The sequence below is a fragment of the Lampetra fluviatilis genome, chromosome 49 (genome assembly GCF_964198595.1).
Source record: "Lampetra fluviatilis chromosome 49, kcLamFluv1.1, whole genome shotgun sequence".
NCBI lineage: Eukaryota > Metazoa > Chordata > Hyperoartia > Petromyzontiformes > Petromyzontidae > Lampetra > Lampetra fluviatilis.
The window spans coordinates 8,957,705-8,985,466 of record NC_136323.1 but is presented as its reverse complement, the minus strand read 5'-3'; the positions used below and the strand labels follow the sequence as shown (position 1 = coordinate 8,985,466).

Sequence of the window (27,762 nt, the reverse complement as noted above, 5' to 3'; positions counted from 1 at the left end):
CGCTACGACTGCACCGCCAGCTCCTGCTGTTGCTGCAGCCGTAGGCGGCGCATGGCCCGCCGGCTGCGCCACACCTTGATGTTGCGGTCGTCGCTGGCCGAGATGAGCATCTCCTGGTCGGCCGGGTTGAACGCGACGCAGTTCACCACGTCGCTGTGCGCCAGGCGGCCCAGCAGCGCGGCGTAGTGGCGCTCCCACACGTAGCCGTGGTGGTCCTCCGCCCCGCTGACAACAGCACGGCAACGTCAATGGCACGGCAACGTCAATGGCACGGCAACGTCAATGGCACGGCAACGTCAATGGCACGGCAACGTAAATGGCACGGCAAAGTAGATGGCATGGCTACGTAAATGGCACGGCAACGGCGCCGCAGCACGGCGCGTGACGTGACACGCGTGACGTGACACGCGTGACGTGACACGCGTGACGTGACACGCGTGACGTGACAGGCGTGATGCGACACGCGTGACGTGACACGCGTGACGTGACACGGGTGATGTGATACGCGTGACGTGACACGCGTGATGTGACACGCGTGATGTGACACGCGTGCACCAATTTGCACGTTTAACAAAGCGCACGTGGCCACACACGGAGTGCCGCGTGCTCTTGAGCACACGACTTCCACAGCGACGTTTGTATGTACGTACGCACGTACGTAGAACGCGCTAGTAATTATGGGAACGGGGAGTGCGTTAACCCCACCCCCGAACCTTAAAACTCGATACACGTGGAGGAGGCTGCTGCTGCTGCTGGGAAAGTTCCTGTTCTGTGCTCAAGAATTTCAAGCAATAACAACATCACCACAAGAAGCACTTTGCCTCATGTGTGTTGAACTTCTTTTGCACTGTACGTAGCTAACTGAGATAATCGAAAGTGAGGGGGAAGGACAACAAACTAAAAACAAAAAGACGTTCTCAAGAGATGAGTTTGTCAATCTCGACGATGATTTAGAAGTGCACAGCTCCAGCGGCTTCCTAATATCGGAAGCAAGAGCGTTCCAGTCGGCCGCAGGAGCGCGTCTGAAAGCGCCGCGCGATGCGGCGACCGTCTTTGTTCGACGGTTCGCCAAAAGCCGCTGCTGCGAGGCTGAGCGGCAAGAGTGCACCGCAGTGCAGCACATGGAGGAGACGCGATACTCCGTGTGTTTGGGCTCAAGGTTTAGCCGTGACATCATCGCCTTCCCTTCTTCTTAACTCGGTCACTTCCTCTCTCCCCACACTGCCCATTTCTCTCTCCCCACCTCCCTCCCCGCCTCCCTCCCCCCCAGCTCACTGCCCATTTCTCTCTCCCCACCTCCCTCCCCGCCTCCCTCCCCCCCAGCTCACCTGGCGAGGAAGTCCTCGCTGCTGTTGAGGAAGATGAAGAAGCAGTTGTGCTCGGCGGTGAAAGCGTGGTGTCCGCGGAAGGAGCGTCCCGTGGGCCGCAGCGTGGGCAGCTCGAGTTCGCGCGTGTCGATGTCCCGCGAGATGGCGGGCGGCTCCGTGGGCTCCGTCACCACGCAGCCCGCCGGCCACGCGCGGCAGTTCACGTACAGGAACCTGCGCAGCGGCGGGCAAGTCCAGGCACGGTCCGGGTTTCGGCCGCCCGCCGCCGAAGAACCCGCAAGGGGGAGGGGTTACAGGGGGGGGGGGTTACGGGGGGGGGGTTACAGGGGGGGGAGTTACGGAGGGGGGGGGTTACAGGGGGCGGGGGTTACAGGGGGGGGGGGTTACAGGGCCGCCAGGAAACGTGCGTACGTTGAATTTCGTTCGCACCCAACGTGGCCAACCCGTCGCCGTAACGCTGGGCGGCACATTCGATCCGAGCGGTGGATTGACGTACAACTCTTCATCGCCAACCGCGTCCGGGCTGAGACGAACTCTGGGTTGGAGGCATCGGTCGGGACGCTCGACCCGCAAATGGAATGTCGTGAGTTCAAGCCCCGAACTCGGGCTTGAACTCACGACATTCGGATATTAACTTTACCCATCGTCACCTTTATCATCCTCACTTTATGATATCACTTTGTGGAAAGTCTACAGCGGCTGCCGGATGGAAATACGGGCCAATGCCCATAGGAATGTGGAATTTCCACTGGTGACTTTTGGCATGTTGCTAAGTGGTTTTACCCACATATCAACATTTTACTCAATTGGGTATTTAGGTAATTTGCAGATAATTTTCAAATGTGGACTGTCGACACCAGCACACATGGGCCTCACATTTTTTTAATGTCACGCGATCTTTGAATGTCACGCGATCTTTGAATGTCGCCTGTGCAGCAGACGGCACAGAGTATTTTTGGCTCCTACGCCCGCAATCTTAACCAGTGCGGCCGCAGGGCTCGAACCGCGAACCTCTGCAGCCATTGACAGACGCGCGACCAGTCGGTCGCGTCAGCGCTCTGAAGCCAGGTGTCGAGCCCAGGATAGTCTCAGCGCTTCCGGCACGGGCATCGGTCCTTCCCCACACAACAGCACGCCAGACCAACAGAGCGGAGCAGACTATTCCAGCCTCTACGTACGTGGGGACGTTGAACTTCCTTCGCACCGTACGTCGCCAACCGCACTAATCGGAGGTGCGGGGGCAGGACAACAAGCAAGACAGACTCCAGAATCGGCGCAAGAGGAGCACGAACCCCCTTCCGACCTACGGTTCCACCGGCACCGCCGCGATGCCTCCGCTGCTCTCTGACCTGTGGTCCGGAGACAGCGCCATGCCGATGATCTGCCCGTGCAGCTCCAGCATGTGGTCGGGCGTGTGGTGTCCGTCCACCCGCTTCACGTACTCGTGCGGCTGCGTTGGGATTTGCTTGACTCCTGGCCGTGGGGGGAAGGGGGTGAATAGTCAGTGTGGCTACTGGGGGGGGGTGGGGGGGGCAGAGGTGCTTCACCCGGCTCCCAACTACTCAGGGGGAAGACGCACCCCAGAAAAGGCACCGGGCTCTCACCGCACGCGTGTAGATGGACGAATGAACTCGCGTTTGGGTTGTGCTTTACCTATCGTGTCACGGCACGGGCCCCCCCCCCTATTGGCGGCCGTCCCCCGAGCGGCAATGATTTGGGGGCGATGATTGCTCTGGGGGTAATACCGGGGCGATTCACAGCGGTGCGTGCAGTATTGACCATTGCAGTAGGAATCGCATAAATGATGAAGTGACAAGGGGCAACAGCGAAAGTGCTGAATGTGATACAGCAGTGGCAGAGATACAGGGAGGATGATGCAGACGATGAATAGTATTGAACGTGATAGTAGCAGTAGCAGAGAGACAGAGAGGATGACACATTGACAGTGAATAGGATTGAATGCGATAGCAGCAGTAGCAGAGAGAATGGAGGATGAGAGATTGACAGTGAAAAGTATTTAACGCGATAGTAGCAGTAGCAGAGAGACAGGAAGGATGAGAGATTGACAGTGAAAAGCATTGAACGTAACAGTAGCAGTAGCAGAGAGACAGAGAGGATGACACATTGACAGTGAATAGGATTGAACGCAATAGTAGCAGTAGCAGAGAGAATGCAGGATGAGAGACTGACAGTGAAAAGTATTGAACATGACAGTAGCAGTAGCAGAGAGACGGGAGGATGAGAGATTGACAGTGAATAGTATTGAACGTGACAGTAGCAGTAGCAGAGAGACGGGAGGATGAGAGATTGACAGTGAATAGTATTGAACGTGACAGTAGCAGTAGCAGGGAGACAGGGAGGATGAGAGATTGACAGTGAATAGTATTGAATGTGACAGTAGGAGTAGCAAGGAGACAGGGAGGATGAGAGATTGACAGTGAATAGTATTGAACGTGACAGTAGCAGTAGCAGAGAGACGGGAGGATGAGAGATTGACAGGGAATAGTATTGAACGTGACAGTAGCAGTAGCAGGGAGACAGGGAGGATGAGAGATTGACAGGGAATAGTATTGAATGTGACAGTAGCAGTAGCAAGGAGACAGGGAGGATGAGAGATTGACAGTGAATAGTATTGAATGTGACAGTAGCAGTAGCAGGGAGACAGGGAGGATGAGAGATTGACAGTGAATAGTAGTGAACGTGACAGTAGCAGTAGCAGGGAGACAGGGAGGATGAGAGATTGACAGTGAATAGTATTGAACGTGACAGTAGCAGTAGCAGAGAGACAGGGAGGATGAGAGATTGACAGTGAATAGTATTGAACGTGACAGTAAGAGTAGCAGGGAGACAGGGAGGATGAGAGATTGACAGTGAATAGTATTGAACGTGACAGTAGCAGTAGCAGAGAGACAGGGAGGATGAGAGATTGACAGTGAATAGTATTGAACGTGACAGTAGGAGTAGCAGGGAGACAGGGAGGATGAGAGATTGACAGTGAATAGTATTGAACGTGACAGTAGCAGTAGCAGGGAGACAGGGAGGATGAGAGATTGACAGTGAATAGTATTGAACGTGACAGTAGCAGTAGCAGAGAGACAGGGAGGATGAGAGATTGACAGTGAATATTATTGAACGTGACAGTAGCAGTAGCAGGGAGACAGGGAGGATGAGAGATTGACAGTGAATAGTATTGAACGTGACAGTAGCAGTAGCAGGGAGACAGGGAGGATGAGAGATTGACAGTGAATAGTATTGAACGTGACAGTAGCAGTAGCAGAGAGACAGGGAGGATGAGAGATTGACAGTGAATAGTATTGAACGTGACAGTAGGAGTAGCAGGGAGACAGGGAGGATGAGAGATTGACAGTGAATAGTATTGAACGTGACAGTAGCAGTAGCAGAGAGACAGGGAGGATGAGAGATTGACAGTGAATAGTATTGAACGTGACAGTAGGAGTAGCAGGGAGACAGGGAGGATGAGAGATTGACAGTGAATAGTATTGAACGTGACAGTAGCAGTAGCAGGGAGAATGAGAGATTGACAGTGAATAGTATTTAACGTGACAATAGCAGTAGCAGAGAGACAGGGAGGATGAGAGATTGACAGTGAATAGTATTGAACGTGACAGTAGGAGTAGCAGGGAGACAGGGAGGATGAGAGATTGACAGTGAATAGTATTGAACGTGACAGTAGCAGTAGCAGGGAGTCAGGGAGGATGAGAGATTGACAGTGAATAGTATTGAACGTGACAGTAGCAGTAGCAGGGAGACAGGGAGGATGAGAGATTGACAGTGAATAGTATTGAACGTGACAGTAGCAGTAGCAGGGAGACAGGGAGGATGAGAGACTGACAGTGAATAGTATTGAACGTGACAGTAGCAATAGCAGGGAGACAGGGAGGATGAGAGATTGACAGTGAATAGTATTGAACGTGACAGTAGCAGTAGCAGGGAGACAGGGAGGATGAGAGATTGACAGTGAATAGTATTGAACATGACAGTAGCAATAGCAGGGAGACAGGGAGGATGAGAGATTGACAGTGAATAGTATTGAACGTGACAGTAGCAGTAGCAGGGAGACAGGATGGGAGCGCGGCTGCAGCAAAGTGTCCCTGAGCAGCACACCGATCTGGTGCGAGGCGTAGGTCAGGTCGCCCGTGCCGTACACCAGGAACCTCTCCCGCGGCGGCAGCCGGCGCTCGTTGCTCATGGCGTGCTGGTGCTTGCGCCTGCGCACCACCGCGGCCGCCGCCGCCGCCTTGCTGGTGTAGTGGTCGCGCCGCAGCAGCGAGCCGCCCAGCAGCCAGGACGGGCGCCCGGAGGAGGCCGAGGGGCCCTTGGCGGTGGAGGCGGCGGGGCCGCCGGACGGGGGCGGCGGCTTCGGCTGCCCCTCGCCAGGGGTGGCCACCATGAGCATGCGGGGGTAGGAGCCGTTGGAGCACGCGAACTTGAAGAGCCGGTGGCCCTGCTGGTTTTGGTTCTGGGGAGCGGAGCGGAGCCACACGGGGAGAGGACCACCCTACGTTGACGGAAGAACGAAAAAGTTTCTCGAAATCGGAGGATTTATGTGCACAGGGACTCCTCGAGTTCCGCACGAGTTAGATTGCGGAGATCTGTTCTTAAGTCGATTTGTTCGCAAGCCCAACTTTACTCCTGTCGATTCCAAACATGTTGTACGGCGTGTACACTAAACACGGGGAATGGCTTCAAAAGTTGTATAATTTCCTGTAGACGTAGATGCCACAGGTTCTTCACGTTCTGCAGATGCCACCACCGCCATCTATTGCGTGGCGGTTGAACTTATGCCTTTCGGTCCAAACAGGCAACTGGCCATACAGACAAGTTTTTTCGTATCTCTGAAAGTTCCTAAGTCGAATTTTCATAAGTAGAGGAGTCTCTGTCCTGGAGGACTCTGGTGAGCTATAAAGCTCGTTTTCACAGATGTCCAGTCGGAGCAGTCAGAACTTTACGACAAACAACACAAACACATGACAGGAGTGCAAAGCAAATAACCCCAAACAATTTTTTACCTTACCTGGTAAAACCCACCGAGCTTATTTCTCAGAAGCGACCTGGCCACAAATGATCGCTCAACAAAGTGGCTTACGTGGAAATTCATAGCAGCAAAATAACTCGGTTTAGCAAGCCAGGATTGATTATGATGATGATGGTTCAGTCAAATTCCCCGTCCGGGATTTGAACTCGTGTCCTTGAAATTGTATTGCACGTGTGGCAGTGAAACTCAGCTGGGCGATATTTCTGGTGCTACACCCAATGATAACTTTAAGTTAATGCTATCTTGTTGTCGTCTAGGAAGGATTATAAAATGCCATAGCGAGATTCACTTTTATTTATTGCATGTCTTAGAAATAACCTGGTGTATTTTCATTACATTAGAGAAACCTGAAAAATCTACGAAAATCTAGAGGAAATCCATACTTGCAAGACGTGGATCCCATTTTCTTCCACATGTTTCTAGAGGTAAACAATATTCTGACTCTGAGCACCGCCTTGCGAGCTGTGGACGTGCGTGCGTGCGTGGGCCTGCCTCACCGCGTGAACGTTGCCGCCCGTGTCCACTTCGCCCGTGCCGTGCACGTGCAGGCAGAACATGTCGTGGTGGTTGATGAAGCCCGACATGAAGGTGTCGCGGCCCAGCCAGCAGCCGAAGATGTCGTACGGCTCCGTGTCCACCTGCGCCAGCATCGAGAAGTCGTCTGCGGGAGAGGCGGAGTGGGCAGTTGCGAGCGGCGGCTTCTGGCCGGCCGTCGAACGAAGGCGGTGGTCACCGCATCGCGTGGCGTTTTCAAATGCGCTTCTGCGGCCGTCTGGAACGGTCTTCCCCTTTCGATATTAGGAACCAAATGGAGCTATGCACTTTCATATCTAGATTTAAAACTGCTCTCTTTACAGCTGATTTTTGTGTTTAGTTTGTTGTCCTTCCCCTGCACATCCGATTAGCACGGTTGACTACGTACGGTGCCGAAGAAGTTCAACGTACGTACATACAAACATACAACTCCCGGACCTTCCAAACTGCGAGTCAAGTTGCCCTGACCACAGACACCGCCTGAGCGGACAGGGGGAGAGTTATCAGACGAGAAAGATGCAATGAGCTATGCATGCTCTTTTTCATAGATGTCCAGTCGGGGTGGCTCAGGACGTCACAACAACAGACAGTACGAAAACACGATAGTGGATACAAAGACACGATAGTGGATACAAAGACACGATAGTGGATACAAAGACACGATAGTGGATACAAAGACACAATAGTGGATACAGAGACATGATAGTGGATACAGAGACACAATAGTGGATACAAAGACACGATAGTGGATACAGAGACACGATAGTGGATACAGAGACACGATAGTGGATACAGAGACATAATAGTGGATACAGAGACACGATAGTGGATACAGAGACACGATAGTGGATACAGAGACACGATAGTGGATACAGAGACACGATAGTGGATACAGAGACACGATAGTGGATACAGAGACACGATAGTGGATACAGAGACACGATAGTGGATACAAAGACACGATAGTGGATACAAAGACATGATAGTGGATACAAAGACATGATAGTGGATACAGAGACACGATAGTGGATACAAAGACACGATAGTGGATACAAAGACATGATAGTGGATACAGAGACACGATAGTGGATACAAAGACACGATAGTGGATACAAAGACACGACAGTGGATACAGAGACACGACAGTGGATACAAAGACACGACAGTGGATACAGAGACACGACAGTGGATACAGAGACACGATAGTGGATACAGAGACACGACAGTGGATACAGAGACACGATAGTGGATACAGAGACACGACAGTGGATACAAAGACACGATAGTGGATACAGAGACACGATAGTGGATACAAAGACACGACAGTGGATACAGAGACACGACAGTGGATACAGAGACACGACAGTGGATACAGAGACACGACAGTGGATACAGAGGCACGATAGTGGAAACAGAGACACGATAGTGGATACAAAGACACGATAGTGGATACAGAGACACGATAGTGGATACAGAGACACGATAGTGGATACAGAGACACGATAGTGGATACAGAGACACGATAGTGGATACAGAGACACGATAGTGGATACAAAGACATGATAGTGGATACAAAGACACGATAGTGGATACAGAGACACGATAGTGGATACAAAGACACGATAGTGGATACAAAGACACGATAGTGGATACAGAGACACGATAGTGGATACAGAGACACGATAGTGGATACAGAGACACGATAGTGGATACAGAGACACGATAGCGGATACAGAGACACGATAGCGGATACAAAGACACGATAGTGGATACAAAGACACGATAGTGGATACAAAGACACGATAGTGGATACAAAGACACGATAGTGGATACAGAGACACGATAGTGGATACAGAGACACGATAGTGGATACAGAGACACGATAGTGGATACAGAGACACGATAGTGGATACAGAGACACGATAGTGGATACAAAGACACGATAGTGGATACAAAGACACGATAGTGGATACAGAGACACGATAGTGGATACAAAGACACGATAGTGGATACAAAGACATGATAGTGGATACAGAGACACGATAGTGGATACAAAGACACGACAGTGGATACAGAGACACGACAGCGGATACAGAGACACGATAGTGGATATATAGAGACACGATAGTGGATAGAGACACGACAGTGGATACAGAGACACGACAGTGGATACAGAGACACGATAGTGGATACAGAGACACGATAGTGGATACAGAGACACGATAGTGGATATACAGAGACACGATAGTGGATACAAAGACACGATAGTGGATACAGAGACACGATAGTGGATACAGAGACACGATAGTGGATACAGAGACACGATAGTGGATACAGAGACACGATTGTGGATACAGAGACACGATAGTGGATACAGAGACACGATAGTGGATACAGAGACACGATAGTGGATACAGAGACACGACAGTGGATACAGAGACACGACAGTGGATACAGAGACACGACAGTGGATACAGAGACACGATAGTGGATACAAAGACACGATAGTGGATACAGACACGATAGTGGATACAGAGACATGATAGTGGATACAGAGACATGATAGTGGATACAAAGACACGATAGTGGATACAGAGACACGGTAGTGGATACAGAGACACGGTAGTGGATACAGAGACACGATAGTGGTTATAAAGACACGATAGTGGATACAGAGACACGATAGTGGATACAGAGACACGATAGTAGATACAGAGACACGATAGTGGATACAGAGACACGATAGTAGATACAGAGACACGATAGTGGATACAGAGACACGATAGTGGATACAGAGACACGATAGTGGATACAGAGACACGATAGTGGTTATAAAGACACGATAGTGGATACAGAGACACGATAGTGGATACAGAGACACGATAGTGGATACAGAGACACGATAGTGGATACAAAGACACGATAGTGGATACAAAGACACGGTAGTGGATACAGAGACACGGTAGTGGATACAGAGACACGATAGTGGATACAGAGACACGATAGTGGATACAAAGACACGATAGTGGATACAAAGACATGATAGTGGATACAGAGACACGATAGTGGATACAAAGACACAACAGTGGATACAGAGACACGACAGTGGATACAGAGACACGATAGTGGATACAGAGACACGACAGTGGATACAGAGACATGATAGTGGATACAGAGACACGATAGTGGATACAAAGACACGATAGTGGATACAGAGACACGATAGTGGATACAGAGACACGATAGTGGATACAGAGACATAATAGTGGATACAGAGACACGATAGTGAATACAGAGACACGATAGTGGATACAAAGACACGATAGTGGATACAGAGACACGATAGTGGATACAGAGACACGATAGTGGATACAGAGACACGATAGTGGATACAGAGACACGATAGTGGATACAGAGACACGATAGTGGATACAGAGACACGATAGTGGATACAAAGACACGATAGTGGATACAGAGACACGATAGTGGATACAAAGACACGATAGTGGATACAAAGACACGATAGTGGATACAGAGACACGATAGTGGATACAAAGACACGACAGTGGATACAGAGACACGACAGCGGATACAGAGACACGATAGTGGATATACAGAGACACGATAGTGGATACAGAGACACGACAGTGGATACAGAGACACGATAGTGGATATACAGAGACATGATAGTGGATACAGAGACACGACAGTGGATACAGAGACACGATAGTGGATACAGAGACACGATAGTGGATACAAAGACACGATAGTGGATACAGAGACACGATAGTGGATACAAAGACACGATAGTGGATACAGAGACATGATAGTGGATACAGAGACACGATAGTGGATACAGAGACACGATAGTGGATACAAAGACACGGACACGATAGTGGATACAGAGACACGACAGTGGATACAGAGACATGATAGTGGATACAGAGACATGATAGTGGATACAAAGACACGATAGTGGATACAGAGACACGGTAGTGGATACAGAGACACGGTAGTGGATACAGAGACACGATAGTGGTTATAAAGACACGATAGTGGATACAGAGACACGATAGTGGATACAGAGACACGATAGTAGATACAGAGACACGATAGTGGATACAGAGACACGATAGTAGATACAGAGACACGATAGTGGATACAGAGACACGATAGTGGTTATAAAGACACGATAGTGGATACAGAGACACGATAGTGGATACAGAGACACGATAGTGGATACAGAGACACGATAGTGGATACAAAGACACGATAGTGGATACAAAGACACGGTAGTGGATACAGAGACACGGTAGTGGATACAGAGACACGATAGTGGATACAGAGACACGATAGTGGATACAGAGACACGATAGTGGATACAAAGACACGATAGTGGATACAAAGACACAGTAGTGGATACAGAGACACGGTAGTGGATACAGAGACACGATAGTGGTTATAAAGACACGATAGTGGATACAGAGACACGATAGTCGATACAGAGACACGATAGTGGTTATAAAGACACGATAGTGGATACAGAGACACGATACCCAGGCTGAAGACGAGGACGTCGCCAGCGGAGGCGTTGTAGGGGGAGGCGCTGACGCCCGACACGAGCAGCAGCGTGTCGCACGAGTTGAACTGGCTGAACTGCGTGTACTTCCAATCGTAGCTGCACATGTCCTCCGTGTGCTCCAAGTTACAGTCATCAGACCTCCACAGCTGCGCACAGGGAGACATGGACGGGAGTTTTCCCTCGGATTGATAATTAGCAGTTGCAATGTGCGGCAGGTCATGGGTCATGCTGATGATGTGTGTACGTTGAACTTCTGTCGCACCGTACGTAACCAACCGTGCTAATCGGAGGTGTGGGATGACGACAACGCCGCTACTTAGGCTTGTAAATATTCACTCCCCCGTGATACAATTAATTCTCACGGTTCTCACGTTGTGATGTGATTCAAGATTTAAAAAAAATGTAACAGTGGTGAATGTAGCTCCTCTTACGGCTGCATAGGGCATATAAATATAAATTAAGCACTTCTCAAATAGGATTTGATTAATGTATCGTGGGCGCAAGAATATGCTTTAACCGAGACATAATTCTGTGCTTACCGCTGCTGTTGATGATTATGCCGGTGGTCCCAATGCTGGTGTGAAGGAAAGTAATGATTATGATGTTGCCGATGGTGATGGCAGTGATAAGGATTTTACTACTGCCGATAAGGCTTATGATTTTTTTGCTGATGTTCATGACGCTGAATACACAACACCAACATTTAAAGGTCACTCAGAGTGGACCTGAAGTAAAGAGATAATGATGCTTTTGTTACCGAGGACTGATTGTGAAGGAGCTGCCAACAACGAGCCATGCTGGGGCCCAATACAGCTGCTTTTTTATGGTCTTGGAAAAGGCAGCATCACAGATTTGAGAAGTTTTTTTATCATACTGGATACGATCACTGGCCTACCTAACAGAGAAATGGCTTGACGACCGAAGAGATTGGTGCCAGCAAGATGTGGCACTACTTGAGTACAGGACGAAGGAAAGCGGAAACACATGACGAAATGTGCTCATGGATCGTGATGATGATCACTGGTCAGCTGGTTAGGGAGAGACGAGACCAAATGTGCTTCCTTCATCTCACATGAACCAGCAATCGTGCAGTATGGTCAAACAAAACCCCATCGATTACATGGCTGGGGTAAAATAAACCACATTGTTCTACAATGATTGCCATTGACCAAATGAATAATCTGGATGCACCCAACCTTGTCAGATCTTGGGAGCTAAGCAGGTTTCGAGCCTGGATTGAGTTACAAGGGAGATCCCGTGGTGCGTGAGCGCAGAGTGGCAACACAAAAACACAAGAGGCTAAAAACGTCAGTACTGCAGAGGAGCACAGTTCCCTTAAGTAACGTAGCACACGACGCGAGGCGATCAACGGTCGTGAACGAGACGCACGTGAAAATCAAAACGGACGACAGCGCAAGTATTAGTCTGAGAGCAAGAAGGGCCAGAAAAAGTTAGGTATAGGTGCAAGCAAGCTCAATATTTTAGTCGGACGGCGACATAAGCACACACGCGAATCGAATAGAAAAAAAACCAGTGCAAACATGTGAGAGCAGTAGGCGCCAGAATAAAGTAAGCTCTGACGGTCGGCCTAACAGGGACATAAAGAAGTGGGAGTGAAGGGAGGGAGCCAAGCTGGAGATGAGCAGCAAGGGTATTCCAGAAACGTGGAAATGCAACATGAAAAAACTTTTTTTTATCAAAGTTGAAAAGATTGCAATTTTTTCCAGGAATGAGGCGCCACTCCTGAGAGAGGAAGATGACCCAAGTGGTCCTTTAGGTCTTTGGCAGGTTTGTTTAAGAGGACTTTTTGGATAAAGACAGCCCAGTGCTGGCCTCTCCGAGTATCCAGGGGGGACAGATTTGAGTCATTGTACAGGTTGCAACGATGCGTTCTATAGGGGGAGTCAAGAGCAAAACAGAGAGCGTAGCGCTACCGTGGAATGTGACGTTTTAAGGTAAATTCAGAAGCTAGGTGGTAGACGGTGTCACAATAATCAAATACAGCAGGATTGTGGCATTAACTATATTGAGACAGAGTCAAGGTGGAGGACAGTGTTTGTGTTTGTATAGGAATCCATACTCTTTGGTTCTTTCGGTAAAGTCACGTAGGTGAAAATAAAATAAAAATGAAAACAACTAAATTTAATCAAATTTATTTGTTTTAATTTTTATTTTATTTTCACCTATGTGACTTGACCGAAAGAACCAAAGAGTATGGATCCTTGTGGTCACGAAAACTTCAAGTCTAGAATTATAGGAATCCAATTTAATTATTGTTTTTTCATGTTGGTCTAGAAAGATAGTTTCGGGTCCAGAATAATGCCGAAATATTTAAAGTTGTACATTGTGTCCACAGCCACAATGTGGCGGGCCAGGTTTAGGGCAGCCGGAAAAAAAACTAAACTTAGTTTTTTTTAGCGTTGAGGACCAGTTCTAGGGCAATCAGCCGAGGATGAAGAATATCGAAGTCCTGTTGTAGATGCCATCGTAACTCCTTTATGGAACTTCCAGAGGCCATCAGGGCTATGTCACCGGCAAAAACGGTTGTCGTCAGCTTGCAGTCGAACAGGAGGGCACAATGATGACGAGGTTCAACACCGCTGAAGATAAAGTCAAACGAATTATGTACCGCCGAAGCTGTGCTTTGTACATATTTTGAACTTCTTTCGCACCGTACGTCGCCAACCGTGCTCGAATTGGAAATATTGCGGGTTTCCTCTCCAACACACCGATGTGCTGTACTAGTAACGAATTGGCACGTTCTGTTTACGTGACAAACCTTACTAATTGGCTGTGTCAGGTGGTGGCGGGTATAACGACGCATTTATATTTACGCGATCTAATCCAAATACCTCTATTATGGATAATATTGGTCGCGAAAGCCTACGTGTTAAACTAGCATGGTAAAGTATGGTGAAACAGGTTAGTGACATGGCCTAGCGTCCGCTGCTTGTCGCAGAGGTTCATGGTTCGAATTTTGTGGCCGCCCTGATTATGCACGCGGGTGCAGTAACCGTCTTTGTCGTCCACTTCGCAGTGGACATTCACCAGTGTAGGCCCATTGTGTGCTGGCGTCAGGGTCCAAATTTGCCAAAATTCGAAAATGACTCACAAATCACTTAATTGGGATTAGACGTGGGAATCATCACCCCCTCCTGGCAGACATGCCCCAGGTCATCCTTGCGAATGAGACTATCCTGGTCTCTTGAGTTCTCACCTGGTTAAACAAAAATAAACTTGAAATTAAAATCCGAACCCCCCATGACCCACATGGCTTGAAGAAACAATCATCCAGCAGGGGATATGTTTGTACGAATGATGACCTTCTTTCGGACTATAGATAGCCAACCGTGCTAATCGGAGGTGCGGGGAAGGACAACAAACTAAACAAAAAAATAAGTTCTAAAGAAATCAATCTAGATGATGATTTAAAAGTGCATTGCTCCCAGTGGCTTGCTAATATCGGAAGGAAGAGCGTTCCAGACGGCCGCAGAGGGGCATCTGAATGCGCGCAACGTGGTGACCGTCTTTGTTTGATGGTCAGTTGGAATCGCAGTTAGGGGTCAATGTTCTACCCATCATCCATTTGCACTTTTATCAAACGACAACCGCGCTGTGAGAATTCAACTCCTGGCACTGTCGAGTTGCCACCTCTGTCTCTGCTACAGCTCTGATCACCATCGATGGTGAGCCGAAAGCCGCTGCTGCGAGGAAGACGTCACCCGAAGCGGACTGCAGATCCCGGCGGGGGGGGGGGCCTGGGGCTGGTGGCGGCGCAGGGGAGACACGAACCTTGATGGTGCAGTCCTTGGAGCAGGAGGTGAAGCGCGTGCCGTCGTGGGAGAACGCCACGTGCAACACCTCGTCCATGTGCTCCATCAGCACGTCGGCCTCCACGCAGGGCGCCGTCTCGTACACCCGCTGGAACTCGCACAGCCACGACGTGGCGCCTGCATGCGCAGCAGCAGCTCCGTTAACCAAATTCTTTCACTGATAAGACATCATCAGTGCGAGGGGCCGCCACACCGCCTGCAAGAGGGCGTTTTCACATTTGTGCGGCGATCGTACCGGGCTTGAGGTTCTCGCGCTGCGGCTGCACGCCGTAGCAGCGATGGAAGAGGCGTCCCCAGAGCCACTCATCTCGCGACACGGCGAGCCAGCGCCGGCTCACAAGCCCGGCAGCCAGCAGGTGCTGCGGCTCCAGGTGCGAGAGGATCTGCAGCAGCAGCGAGTCCGGCAACAGCGACAGAATCCCCGGCTCCTCCTCGTCTTCCTCCATGCTGAGGCCAAGAGTGGTCAAACGTCATCCAGCATAATCACGGGCACCGTCAGCCATAATCAATCCACCATTGGATGAAGGCCCTCGAAAAAGGCGTCGCCATCTCTCACAAGCCTGCGATGAGGCAGTCCACTTGGCACGAGCGCACAAACTGATTTCATTGCTCCATCTCCACGGTGGGTGTCCTCTCAAGAAGGTTTCTTAATCCAAAGCCTGCCCCAATGCTGCCACAGGTGAAGAAACCTCTTCTTGGTTCTTTCGGTAAAGTCACGTAGAAGGGAAGTAATAAAATAATAAAAATAAAACATAATAAAACAATTCTCACGACGTTTCGGCTACAACGCAAGCAGCCGTCTTCAGGTGAAGAATGAGACACTACCAAGCTAGGAGCTTATATATACGCTGGGTTGGAGGTGCAAGAAGGGCGCCTTAACAAAAAGAATGTGCATATGAAGAGGAATTTAGCATATTCATGGGAAATGCGTAGGAGGTGGGCGGGGGGGTTTCAAAGTCATATTATGCCCATGCACTATGCAGGATCAGCAGCACCAAGGGAGGGTGCAGGGAGTAGCATTAACAAAGGAAAGGAATGTTAATAGTATGTAGCTGCAGTTACTAAACAACCACGTAGAAAACTAAAGTATAAACTACATAAAAAAACTAAAGTATAAACTGCATAGCACCATCAGTATACTTACTATACTCTACAATAAGCTGAGTTACTCACAGCAAGTAATACATTACAATTCTACGTCGTAAAAATTATATAATATGCTTCCATCTAAACTTATTCTCTTACATCACACGAGCATACACCGTACTATATACTGCCATAGATAAACCCAACATTAAATTATATACTGTATTGCTATAAACCACCCTATACCTTATACATTTTAATATAACACTATGTATTATTCTACCCACCTTAATGTGTATCACACTGCTATATGTTTACTATACAATTACGATACTATATATTACTTTGTACATTGTATTAAGCATATAAATGCTATACTATTTGTTATTATACACTGTACCATTGACCGTCGTGTCAATGGGTGAGTCGTGGGGGGGAAAACTTGCAGCGGAGCAAAGAATCCATTCCCTGCGGAGAATACAATGCCAGTGAGTGGAAACGCGGTCTGAAAGTCACCGTAAACGTGAACACTCACTGGCATTGTATTCTCCGCAGGGAATGGATTCTTTGCTCCGCTGCAAGTTTTCCCCCCCACGACTCACCCATTGACACGACGGTCAATGGTACAGTGTATAATAACAAATAGAATAGCATTTATATGCTTAATACAATGTACAAAGTAATATATAGTACCGTAATTGTATAGTAAACATATAGCAGTGTGATACAAATTAAGGTGGGTAGAATAATACATAGTGTTATATTTAAATGTATAAGGTATAGGGTGGTTTATAGCAATACAGTATATAATTTAATGTTGGGTTTATCTATGGCAGTATATAGTACGGTGTATGCTCGTGTGATGTAAGAGAATAAAGTTTAGATGGAAGCATATTATATAATTTTTACGACGTAGAATTGTAATGTATTACTTGCTGTGAGTAACTCAGCTTATTGTAGAGTATAGTAAGTATACTGATGGTGCTATGCAGTTTATACTTTAGTTTTTTTATGTAGTTTATACTTTAGTTTTCTACGTGGTTGTTTAGTAACTGCAGCTACATACTATTAACATTCCTTTCCTTTGTTAATGCTACTCCCTGCACCCTCCCTTGGTGCTGCTGATCCTGCATAATGCATGGGCATAATATGACTTTGAAACCCCCCCACCCACCTCCTACGCATTTCCCATGAATATGCTAAATTCCTCTTCATATGCACATTCTTTTTGTTAAGGCGCCCTTCTTGCACCTCCAACCCAGCGTATATATAAGCTCCTAGCTTGGTAGTGTCTCATTCTTCACCTGAAGACGGCTGCTTGCGTTGTAGCCGAAACGTCGTGAGAATTGTTTTATTATGTTTTATTTTTATTATTTTATTACTTCCCTTCTACGTGACTTTACCGAAGGAACCAAGAAGATGAATCCCTGCAGTCACGAAAGCTTTAAATCGAAGGTGAAGAAACGTTAATGTAACTGAGGCCCAAGTTTCAGGCTGCACTAACTATTAAAGGAAAATGTTATGACAATACTTCACAAACATGGTCAAAGCGGGTTGGAAAATATACTCGCCTGACATATAGAAGATGCACTGGAGATCAAACTAGGCCATTAAACCAATACTGTAAAATAAATCAATTGTTAACCCAAGTGAAAGGGCTCCTTTTGCAAATCGGCAAATGTTTGCTTTCCAACAATATTTGGCAAAAACATTCCAATGTAGGTCTCGATTGCCAACAAATGGGTAAATCACCAAGATGATTAGTTTTAGATGTTTCAAAACGTTGTGAATCTGTCCTAAAGTCTCCTGGCTCAAACAAGAGGCAAACATGTATATTAGCGGTCCTGGGCCAGGAATGGAAATCAAAGCACCAAGCCAGCGTGGAATCATTCAGAAGGGGGGCTGCAAGCCTGGTGAGATGGCAGGAAGGCTGGAGAGCGGATGATTAAAAGTCGTGTTCTAGAATATAAAAGCATTAGTCACAGCAAAGGGAGAAGGAAGGATATTGAGACCGTAAATAGCAGAGGAACAGACATCAAGCAGGTCAGTAGTTTTAAGAGCGTAGATACACCGAGGGGGGGTGGGGGTGCAGCAGTATTCCACTTGTTAGTGCACTGCGCTGTGAGCTCAGCCACTTGAGTTTGAATCCCAGCCATGGCTAAGGGCCCCACGGTGGCACGGTGCTAATTAACCTCGCCTGATATACAGGAGGTCGTAGGTTCGATTAAAAACCTTGATGCCTGTATATTTGGATTGTGCATGTTCTCCCCGTGGTCGTGTGGATTTTCTATGGGTCCTCTGGTTTTTCCCTCCACATTTATAAACACGCGTTTAGAGTATCTGGCTGCGATACATTTCCACATGATAAGCCACTTCGTTGAGCTATCATTTGTGACCAGGTCGCTTCTGAAAAAAAGCTACATAGCTCGGTGGGTGTTAACTGGTAAAATAAAACATGCTTTAGTGTATTAGGATCAGTGGCCAGTGATATATTAGAACTGGTCCCGACTCCTCCTCACTTCACAAACCCACATTGATCTTTATATTCTTAGGTTTTTTCGGTAAAGTCACGTAGGTAAAAAAAATTTAATTAATAAAAGTTAAATAAAACAAAATAAAAAATCACGACGTTTCGGAAGCAACACAAGCCTCCGTCTTCAGGTGGAACCGTTACAGCCACGACAGCTGTATCAAGTAAATGAGAGATCACAAGAAATACCACCCCGTATATATAATGGTTGAGGGGGGAAGGGCCAGGAACGGCACACTTTTTATTAATATGGTAAGGTGAGGCTTCAGACTAAGAATAGACTGCATAACAAAGGACTGAGCCTATGTTATGGAGAGGTGCGGTTTGTAACTAACACCTAGCATACATAACAAAAGTGTGAAAAAATAAAGCAAGTAAAAACTAAAACTGGTAAAACAACAAACTGGCTGTCTATCAATAACCTGTAATAGTTGTCTGTCAAATAAGATGGTCCAAATAAGTGTAGTTACATCTTTTTTGCATGGTTAACCACATCTTTCCAATGATTACTCAGTTTGTAACCCTCATCACGGTTGAAATTATGTCTGTGTTTGTATATTTGTATGGCTTCGTGTACAAACCTTTGATGGTAGCCAGGAGGTTTGCAGAGCACCTTGGTCTCGGAAAAGACAATTTCATGAGAGCCCACAGAGTTGTAGCAATGATCGGCAACGGCCGAAGAATCAGTTCTGCCGTGTTTCAGATCTGACTTGTGCTCGCGGACACGATCAGAAACATGACGTTTCGTTTCTCCAATGTAGCAATCACCACAACTGCAACTCAGTTTGTAGACTTCAGGATATTGTAAGTCAGGAACGACATCCTTCACAGATGGAATCAGATCACGAATTTTATGCACTGTACTGAATCGGACTTGGATCTTATGTTTGTTTAGAATTTTGGAGATCTTTTTGGTCACGCCTGCTATGTATGGTAACGTGATAGTTTTGGTCGGAGTTTCATGTGGCTGTTTCTGTATGGTGGGAGAAACAGCCTGGCGTATGGTGCGGTCAGAGTATCCGTTCATCCTGAGGGCCCGATGTACATGTCTTAATTCACCGGCCAGGTGGTGTTGGTCAGAAATGCCATGGGCTCTGTGGTATAGCGTTTTGATGAGAGAATTCTTTTGAGATAGGTGGTGGTGGGAATCCGGTTTCAAGTAGGAATCTGTGTGGGTGGCTTTCCTGTACACAGAATGTCCCAAGGATCCGTCAGGTCTCCTCTCAAACAGAATATCCAAGAATGGTAGTTTACCATCTTTCTCCACTTCCATGGTGAATCTGATGGATGGGTGTCTGGAATTGATGTGGTCCAAGAAGTGGTTCAATGCTGGGAGGCCATGTGGCCAGATGACGAAAGTGTCATCCACATACCTCTTCCACAGGGAAGGACGCAGGGTGGATGTCTGGATGGCGTCTGATTCAAACTTTTCCATGAACATGTTGGCTATCACTGGTGACAAGGGGAAGCCCATAGGGGTACCCTCATTCTGTTTGTAGAAGGTACCATTCCAGGTAAAATAGGTGTTGGTGAGGCAATGCCTAACCAGCGCAGGTACATCAGAATTCAATCCATGTTGGACTAAGTCCTCAATTATTGTTAGGGTGTCCGGTACTGGGACTTTGGTAAACAGAGATACTACATCAAAACTGACGAGGATGTCATCAGGAGATAGTACCATGTCCTTAACCATAGAGACTAATTGGGTTGAGTTGAGTACTGCCGAAGAGGTCTTGCCTGTGAAGGGAAGCAGAGTATCTGATAGAAACCGGGCTAGTTTGTAAGTAGGGGAGTTTATCGTTGACACGATGGGTCGTAGCGGGGTGCATTCTGTGTGGTGACGTGGGCAAAAAATACCCATGACCGCCATCACTTGGGAAGGCCTTCATCAATCGGCGGATTGCGAATGGCTAATATATTAAAGTGGAAGGAGGCAGAATTTAGACATTAACAGCAGAAACAGGGGTTGCTAATGTCGCGATGTGGATAGTTTGGGCACATGTTGACAAGAGACAAATAATATGCAATTGGAAGGGCTGTGGAGATGAGAGTACAGGGGAAAAGGGGCAGAGGGAGACTGAGGGTGAGATGGAATGTGCTGTAATGATGAGAAAAGAGGCGCAAACTAGAAGTAGGTGGAGAAAGAAAATATGAAGAACCTCGTATAACGATGTTACAATTGGCTTAGCGGCATAAGAGCAGCATGGAATGTTGTTGTTTTGCTCAGTAAATGAAGAATCAGTTTTAGAGTTGCGTCTTATTTTCCGTAAACAGACAAATTCAGAACTGCATTTCGTGAGACAGCTGTTGGCTGCGAGTCACGGTGGGCCCACTGAATGGCCATTATTATGTTAAATGCCGAGGAGGTAGGTGTCGTCATTTGCAAATGCATCCAGAGTGATCATGGCAGTGCCACGAGGCAACTGGCTAAAATTCTCGATTCTAAGACGTGTTTAAGTGTCCATCCAGATTGGTGTCAACGCGGAGTGCTCAACTCTCAATCAGCACTTTGAAGGTTCAAATTCCATGAGAGTGTTAACTCAACCCATCATTATCAATAAGGGGGTCAATACATTTGAAACATTGTGGGAAGCCAACCGCGTTCTCCGTATGAAGAGCAGGATCTCTGCCATGACAATGTGGAATGTGCACCCCGTTTACTCAGAACCACTAACAGTCTGTTGTCCTTCCCCCGTACTTCCACCTCCGATTAGCACAGTTGACTACGTATGGTGAGAAAGAATTTCTACATGCGTACAAAGATGATGTATCTTGACTTAAAGCTTTCGTGACTGCAGGAATTCATATTCTTTGGGTCTTTTGGTAAAGCCACGTAGATAGAAAAATAATAAAAATATCACGACGTTTCGATCCCAACACAAGCAATCGCCATCAGGTGAAAAAAATTAACGGGAGAGCTGTTGAGGCAGGATGTTAAAGGTTTGAGATGGGTGTAGCCCAAGGGTCATAAGCGAAGTGGACAGGGCTAGAAATAAAATTTGCGTGTCAATGTAAGATCGGAGAACTGAGCTACCTCCACGACGACGAAGCTGTGGAGGTGGCCATTGTATTGAAAGATTGCATGCCAATGTAAGAAAAACGAGAGCCACCGCCACATCGAGGAAAACGAGCAACGGTGGCTGCGTTAGTGAGACATTTAGCCTGTTAATGTAAAGTCATTTAACCTGGTAATGTAACTCAGAAAGTCGAAAATAACTGCTAACATCGGCAGGTAGGATGGAAACATCACAGAAAGTTATGACTTAAACTGGTTAATAACGTCGTTCCAATGATTGCTCAGTTTGTACCCATCGTCTCGGTTGAAATTGTGTATGTGTTTAAATATCTGCATGGCTTCATGAACGAATCTTTGTTGATAGCCAGTGGGTTTGCAGAGTACCTTCGTCTTGGAAAAATCTATTTCGTGTGTGCCCACAGCGTTAAAACAATAATCAACCACGGCCGAGGTATTGGTCCTACTGTGTTTCAGATCTGCCATATGTTCACGAACATGGTCCGAGACATGTCGCTTAGTTTCCCCAATGTAACTATTGCCACAGACACAGCTTAGTTTGTAGACACCGGTGTAGTGCATGTCAGGGATCACATCCTTCACAGATGGGATCAGATCACGGATTTTATGTACTGTGCTTAATCGAACCTGGATCTTGTGTTTGCTCATGATTTTGGAAATATTTTTGGTAACCCCTGCTATGTATGGCAAGGTGATGGTTTTGATTGGGTCCTCAGATGGTTCTTTCCCAACGGTTGGGGTGATAGCTTTATGGATTGTGTAGTCTGAATATCCATTCATCTTGAGGGCTTGGTGTACGTGCTCCAGTTCACTGGCTAGGTGGTGATGGTCAGAAATACAACGAGCTCTATGGTGTAGAGTTTTGATGAGGGAATTCTTCTGGGATGGATGGTGGGAGTCATGTTTTAGGTAGGCATCCGTATGGGTGGCTTTCCTGTAGACAGAGTGTCCCATTGAGCCATCTGGTCTCTTTTCGATTAAAACATCCAAGAATGGTAACTTGCCATCCTTTTCCACCTCCATGGTGAATTTGATGGCTGGGTGTATGGCATTGATGTGGTTAAAGAATTGGTCCAGAGCTGGTAGGCCATGTGGCCAGATGACAAATGTGTCATCTACGCATCTCTTCCACAAGAACGGATGTAGGGTGGATGCTTGAATGGCATCTGTCTCAAATTTTTCCATGAAAACATTGGCGACAACTGGAGATAAGGGAGAACCCATTGGGGTACTTTCAACTTGTATGTAGAATATTCCATTCCATGTGAAGTAGGTATTGGTGAGGCAGTGTCTAACCCGGGCCGGTACATCAACATTCAGTCCTTGTTGGACCAAATCTTCAATGATTGCAATGGTGGCAGACACAGGAACTTTGGTAAATAAAGATACTACATCGAAACTGACAAGCAAATCACCTGGAGATCGTGAGATGTCCTTAATTAAAGATACCAAGTGAGCCGAGTTAAGTACAGCTGAGGTGGTCTTAGCAGTCAATGGTTGTAAGGTCTCAGACGGAAATCGAGCCAGTTTCTAGGTGGGTGAGTCAATGGTGGAGACGATTTGACGGAATGGTGTACCTTCTCTATGGATTTTTGGTAGCCATAACATCTGGGTGGTCTAGCAGCAGAGGGATTTAAGGAAAGCCGCTTGGTTGGTTCGATTAAAGATGTCGAATCAGTGATGATATTGTTGGTTTTCGTAACCAGGCGGTTGGTAGGATCTGTATTGATTTTGGTATAGTTGTCATCATTAAGAAGGTCCTGAATTTTGTTATTCTATGTGATGTGCTTTTTATCTGTACACACATTGTCAACACGAGTCATGCATGTTTGTCACTGCTGGCCGTTTCCTTCCACCATATCCTTTCCTCCATCTTAAAAACATCCCTCCGCTCTCCTAATCATCTCACCCCCCACAAATATAATCTCCTTCCCCCCTCTCGATCACACAATCGTGAAATCTAAATAACCTGACCAAATATCATTGATACAGTGCCTCAGTTATATGGAATGTGTTGGCTGCATTACATTCATGATGTCCACCGTCCGAGATTTAATTTGACAGATTGAATCACAAATTTGCCGTTCATAGGAAGGGTGAATGTATTTATAATTGACAACCCAATTCATAAAATCACTACAGTAGTTTATGGCTTACTTTAGCCACATTTCACGATGACCTTTTGCGCATTCAATATCCAGCCCCCAAGGTCCCCCTCAAACAGTGCCATCGCCACCGTCTGGATCAGGGGTCACCAACCTATCAAAGGAGAAGAACGACTTGGCCACAAATGATAGCCCAACGAAGTGGCTTATCACGTGGAAATGTATAGCAGCCCAATACTCTAAACGCATGTTTCTGAATGTGGAGGGAAAAGCCGGAGGAGCCGGAGAAAAATTCAAGCAACCACAGGGAGAGAGAAGATGCAAACTCCAAATATGCAGCAGGCGTCAGGGTCGGGATCGAGCCCACGACCCCCTGTATACCAGGCCACCGTGGCCCCCCCTACTATAACATCACATTAATACATCAAGTTCTCTCAGCCAGAGTGTACGAAGACAAATTATTTGATGATACTGCACAAATAACAAAACTCAACACATTAGTCAATAACACTGTGGCATTAAATATTAGAGGATTACAATAGGTGACGTTTTGGGCAATGGCATTTCTTCATGTGTCATAAATGATAAACGGAGAAAAATAAGCATTACTTCTGCCTCCAACACCAGCCTGAAAACTTAAGCTGACCACTTTACTAACCACTAAACAAAATAATACAACTGTAGTGCTCGGACCGACACGACAGCTTCTTGTCTTTCCTCGGTTCATTTATTAAATTATATAGTTCCACATTTCTCCCGTCAACACCGGTCAATGTTCCTCCGTACACTGCAACCCACAACTCTCCATCAACATCACTCAATGTTCCTCCGCTCGCTCGCTGCGCTGGCCTCGCTCGCTCCTCTCTGCTCCCCTACATCGACTATCCTCTCTGCTCTCTTTCTCTCTCTCCAGCTCGGCTGCTCTTTATCAACCCCGTCGTCTCACTCTGTCGTAACTCTCCGTCGTCTCACTCTCCACTGATGCTTCCATTACTCCGCTGCTACCCTACACTGTACTCTCTCTATCCACTGCTCCGTCTCTCCATCCGTTGTCTCTCGTCCCACGCACCAACTCCCGTTTCACTCCACCATCTCACCCTTTATCCCCGAACCACTTACCCTTAATTAATTAGGTCATCCCACGCGACGGTGCCACGTGGCGTTGTTTTTCCAGACACGCCGGCGCCACTCTCAGACAACAGCCCCTCTCGTCCAATCAGCGCCCTGCGTCCTCAATTACCCCCGGCCACCTGCGGCCCTCTTAACTATCACGCCACCTTAATATGTACAACAACAACGGCTAGCCAATCAGCACCCTGTGTCCTCGTTTGCCCTCACTGTCCGCCACGTGCGCGCATACCGACCCAGCGCGTGACGCGTGTCTCAAGCACTACACAATTACTATACAGTATATTAAAGGATTCAGCCTACTGTTAGAGTTGTGGAACTAATCATTAATTGATGGTTTAAAAACAAAAACTTCATTACATGGGTATTTCTTAAAACACAATTTTAATACACCTCAGCAAAGACATACCACAGTCCAAAACATTTTTACAAATACTACCGGACCAATATATTTACCGTTAAAAACGGGTTCAGCTTCCAGTGTCATAATTGTTGGCGGCCCTGCCTCCGTGGCGTGGACTTCACATTCCTACGCCAGGAGCTATTTATGTCGATTTATATTTATTCTACAGAGCACGATGAAGTTACGTGTACAATTATCTCATTCGTTTAGCCAAAAGCCTAGGCAAACCTAATGACTCTTTCATGAGGGTCCTGTGTTGAGACTTTTGGCAAGTTCCATTCAAGAGTGTCTGGAATACACTGCATTTGAATAGCACTGAACACAATCAGTGCTGTAGATATACTTTTATTTAGCCATCTGCCCAAAGGAAGGTCTTTGTTACAGTCTCCATAATAAAGAATTTTGGGTTTAGATCACGTAAATATGTGCCGTTAAACCCACCACCACCCGACATAGCCCATTGGAGAGTAAATCCACAACATTTACAATTCGAGTAACGACGTTTCGCTGGCAATTGCAACAACCAGCATCATCAGGCAGACAGACAGAATTGTGGCGAATTTCTCCTGTTTGGGTCTTAAATAGAGGGGGTAAATGTGATGATGTTCGCCAATGTTGGCCTGTCTGGTGCGAAGACCAGAGTGGGGGGGGGTTAATGTCGTCGTAAAAATGACAATGGATCATGTTCATCTGAGAATATTCCGTACCTGTTAATAGTTGGTTATTCACAGATAATCAACATAATGTGCGTACATTATGTTGATCTTCGAGCATGCAGAGGATATGCTGTAACTATGATTGGCCGCTTACAGTTAATCAACATACAATGGAATGCTTGTTTTTTAAAGTGAGATTGTTATCCACCTACGACCAGAGCGGCTGGCAGCAGCTACATACACATTAAGTCACTGTATGGTGACCTGCATAGGCATGCAATTAAACAGTTCATTACTTTGTAATCTCATTAATTTAGCAACTCTTAGACTGACTTGACTTAATGTGTATATAGCTGCTGTCAACCATGCCGGTTCGGAGATGCGGGAGGTGGATAACAAACTTAAAAATAGTATCCCATTGTATATTGATGAACTGAAAGCCTCTCTATTTAAGACCGAAACTGGAGGAATCCTCCACAATTCTGGATATCGCCTGATGAAGCTAGCTGTTATTACCAGCGAAACGTCGTACTCAAATTGTCAATGTTGTGGGTTTACTCTCTAACACGCCGGCGTGCTGAACTAGTAACGAATTGGCACGTTGTTTCCGTGACGAGCCCCTTCCTAATTGATTTGCTGTGTCGGGTGGTGGCGGGTTTATCGACACACTTATATATTTACGCGATCTAACCCCAAAATAAGCCGTCTACGTGTTAAACTTTGTACTGTACTGTATGTTGAACTTTGTTTGCGCCGAATGTAGCTAATCAGAGGTGTTTTACATCAAACCAAACAACGCAGCAGTCGTTCGCGTCACCGAGCCTCGTTACCCCCTTCTCCCCATTGCCCGTTCGTGTCAGCGCTCGGAGGCGATGGTTCCAGGCCGGCTCCACGCCATGGTAACGTCCAATTTCCACCACTCGGGGCGGAGCCGAGCGAGGCGCCGTTCATTCAAAAGCGCCTCTCACGCTCGCTCGCTCTACCCGCAACCTCGCTTATGAAGAGTTAAAACAACAAAAAACAACAGCGATAAAACAATTACAAGGTTTATTAAAATGTATTCTTTTACCCCGCAGGCATAAGCGGCTGCGGCGGCGGTGGCCGGCCGAGGAGAAGATGACAATACGAGGTGGAGAGACCGCGGCCCCGGTTCGAGCCGCGTTCCCCTCCCCGCTCCCCGCGCGCCTGCCCCGGGCCAGCGATCCAGGCGAACCCGAGGCTTCGTCAACAACGACTAGGCCACAGCCGCGACGCCACGCGAACCCCGACGAGAGCAGCCGCGGGAGAAGCGGCCAGCGTTACCTGCGTGCCTCGGCGCCGTTGCTCATCGCCGTGGGCACTGCTGCTGCTCTGGAAGAACCTCGGGGTAGAAGCAGTGGGGAAGGGGGCCGAGGCGGTGGAGGAGGCCGGCAGCGTCGTCCGCTCCTCGGCTCGCCTAGAGCCGCAACCACCGCCGGCCTCTCTTGCATTTCCCAGCGCGCATGGGC

The 27,762-nt window shown here is 47.4% G+C and overlaps 1 protein-coding gene across 2 annotated transcripts; it reads right to left on the bottom strand.

The window, feature by feature from the left end:
• FBXW5 (F-box and WD repeat domain containing 5) lies at positions 1 to 27,762 on the bottom strand. Of its 2 annotated transcripts, none has more exons than XM_078878085.1 (9): positions 27,578 to 27,762; positions 15,569 to 15,780; positions 15,293 to 15,450; positions 11,475 to 11,646; positions 6,882 to 7,045; positions 5,454 to 5,808; positions 2,678 to 2,801; positions 1,329 to 1,541; positions 1 to 225 (listed from the first exon to the last, which is right to left on the bottom strand). In XM_078878085.1, the coding sequence occupies exons 1-9, from the start codon at positions 27,742 to 27,744 to the stop codon at positions 3 to 5; spliced, it is 1,788 nt and encodes a 595-aa protein (XP_078734211.1). In that variant the 5' UTR covers positions 27,745 to 27,762; the 3' UTR covers positions 1 to 2. The 2 variants fall into 2 exon arrangements, with proteins under 2 accessions (XP_078734211.1, XP_078734212.1); XM_078878086.1 differs by lacking the exon at positions 27,578 to 27,762 and adding an exon at positions 27,106 to 27,371.

What these genes read in the sequence shown, in the direction of transcription:
- FBXW5 (XM_078878085.1), bottom strand. Translation starts at nt 27,744, where the DNA reads ATGCAAGAGAGGCCGGCGGTGGTTGCGGCTCTAGGCGAGCCGAGGAGC. An exon ending in CGGGCGGCAACGTTCACGCG is followed by an intron (nt 5,809 to 6,881) that starts GTGAGGCAGGCC and finishes TCCGCTCCCCAG; the next exon opens with AACCAAAACCAGCAGGGCCA. An exon ending in CTACGCCTCGCACCAGATCG is followed by an intron (nt 2,802 to 5,453) that starts GTGTGCTGCTCA and finishes CCCCACGGCCAG; the next exon opens with GAGTCAAGCAAATCCCAACG.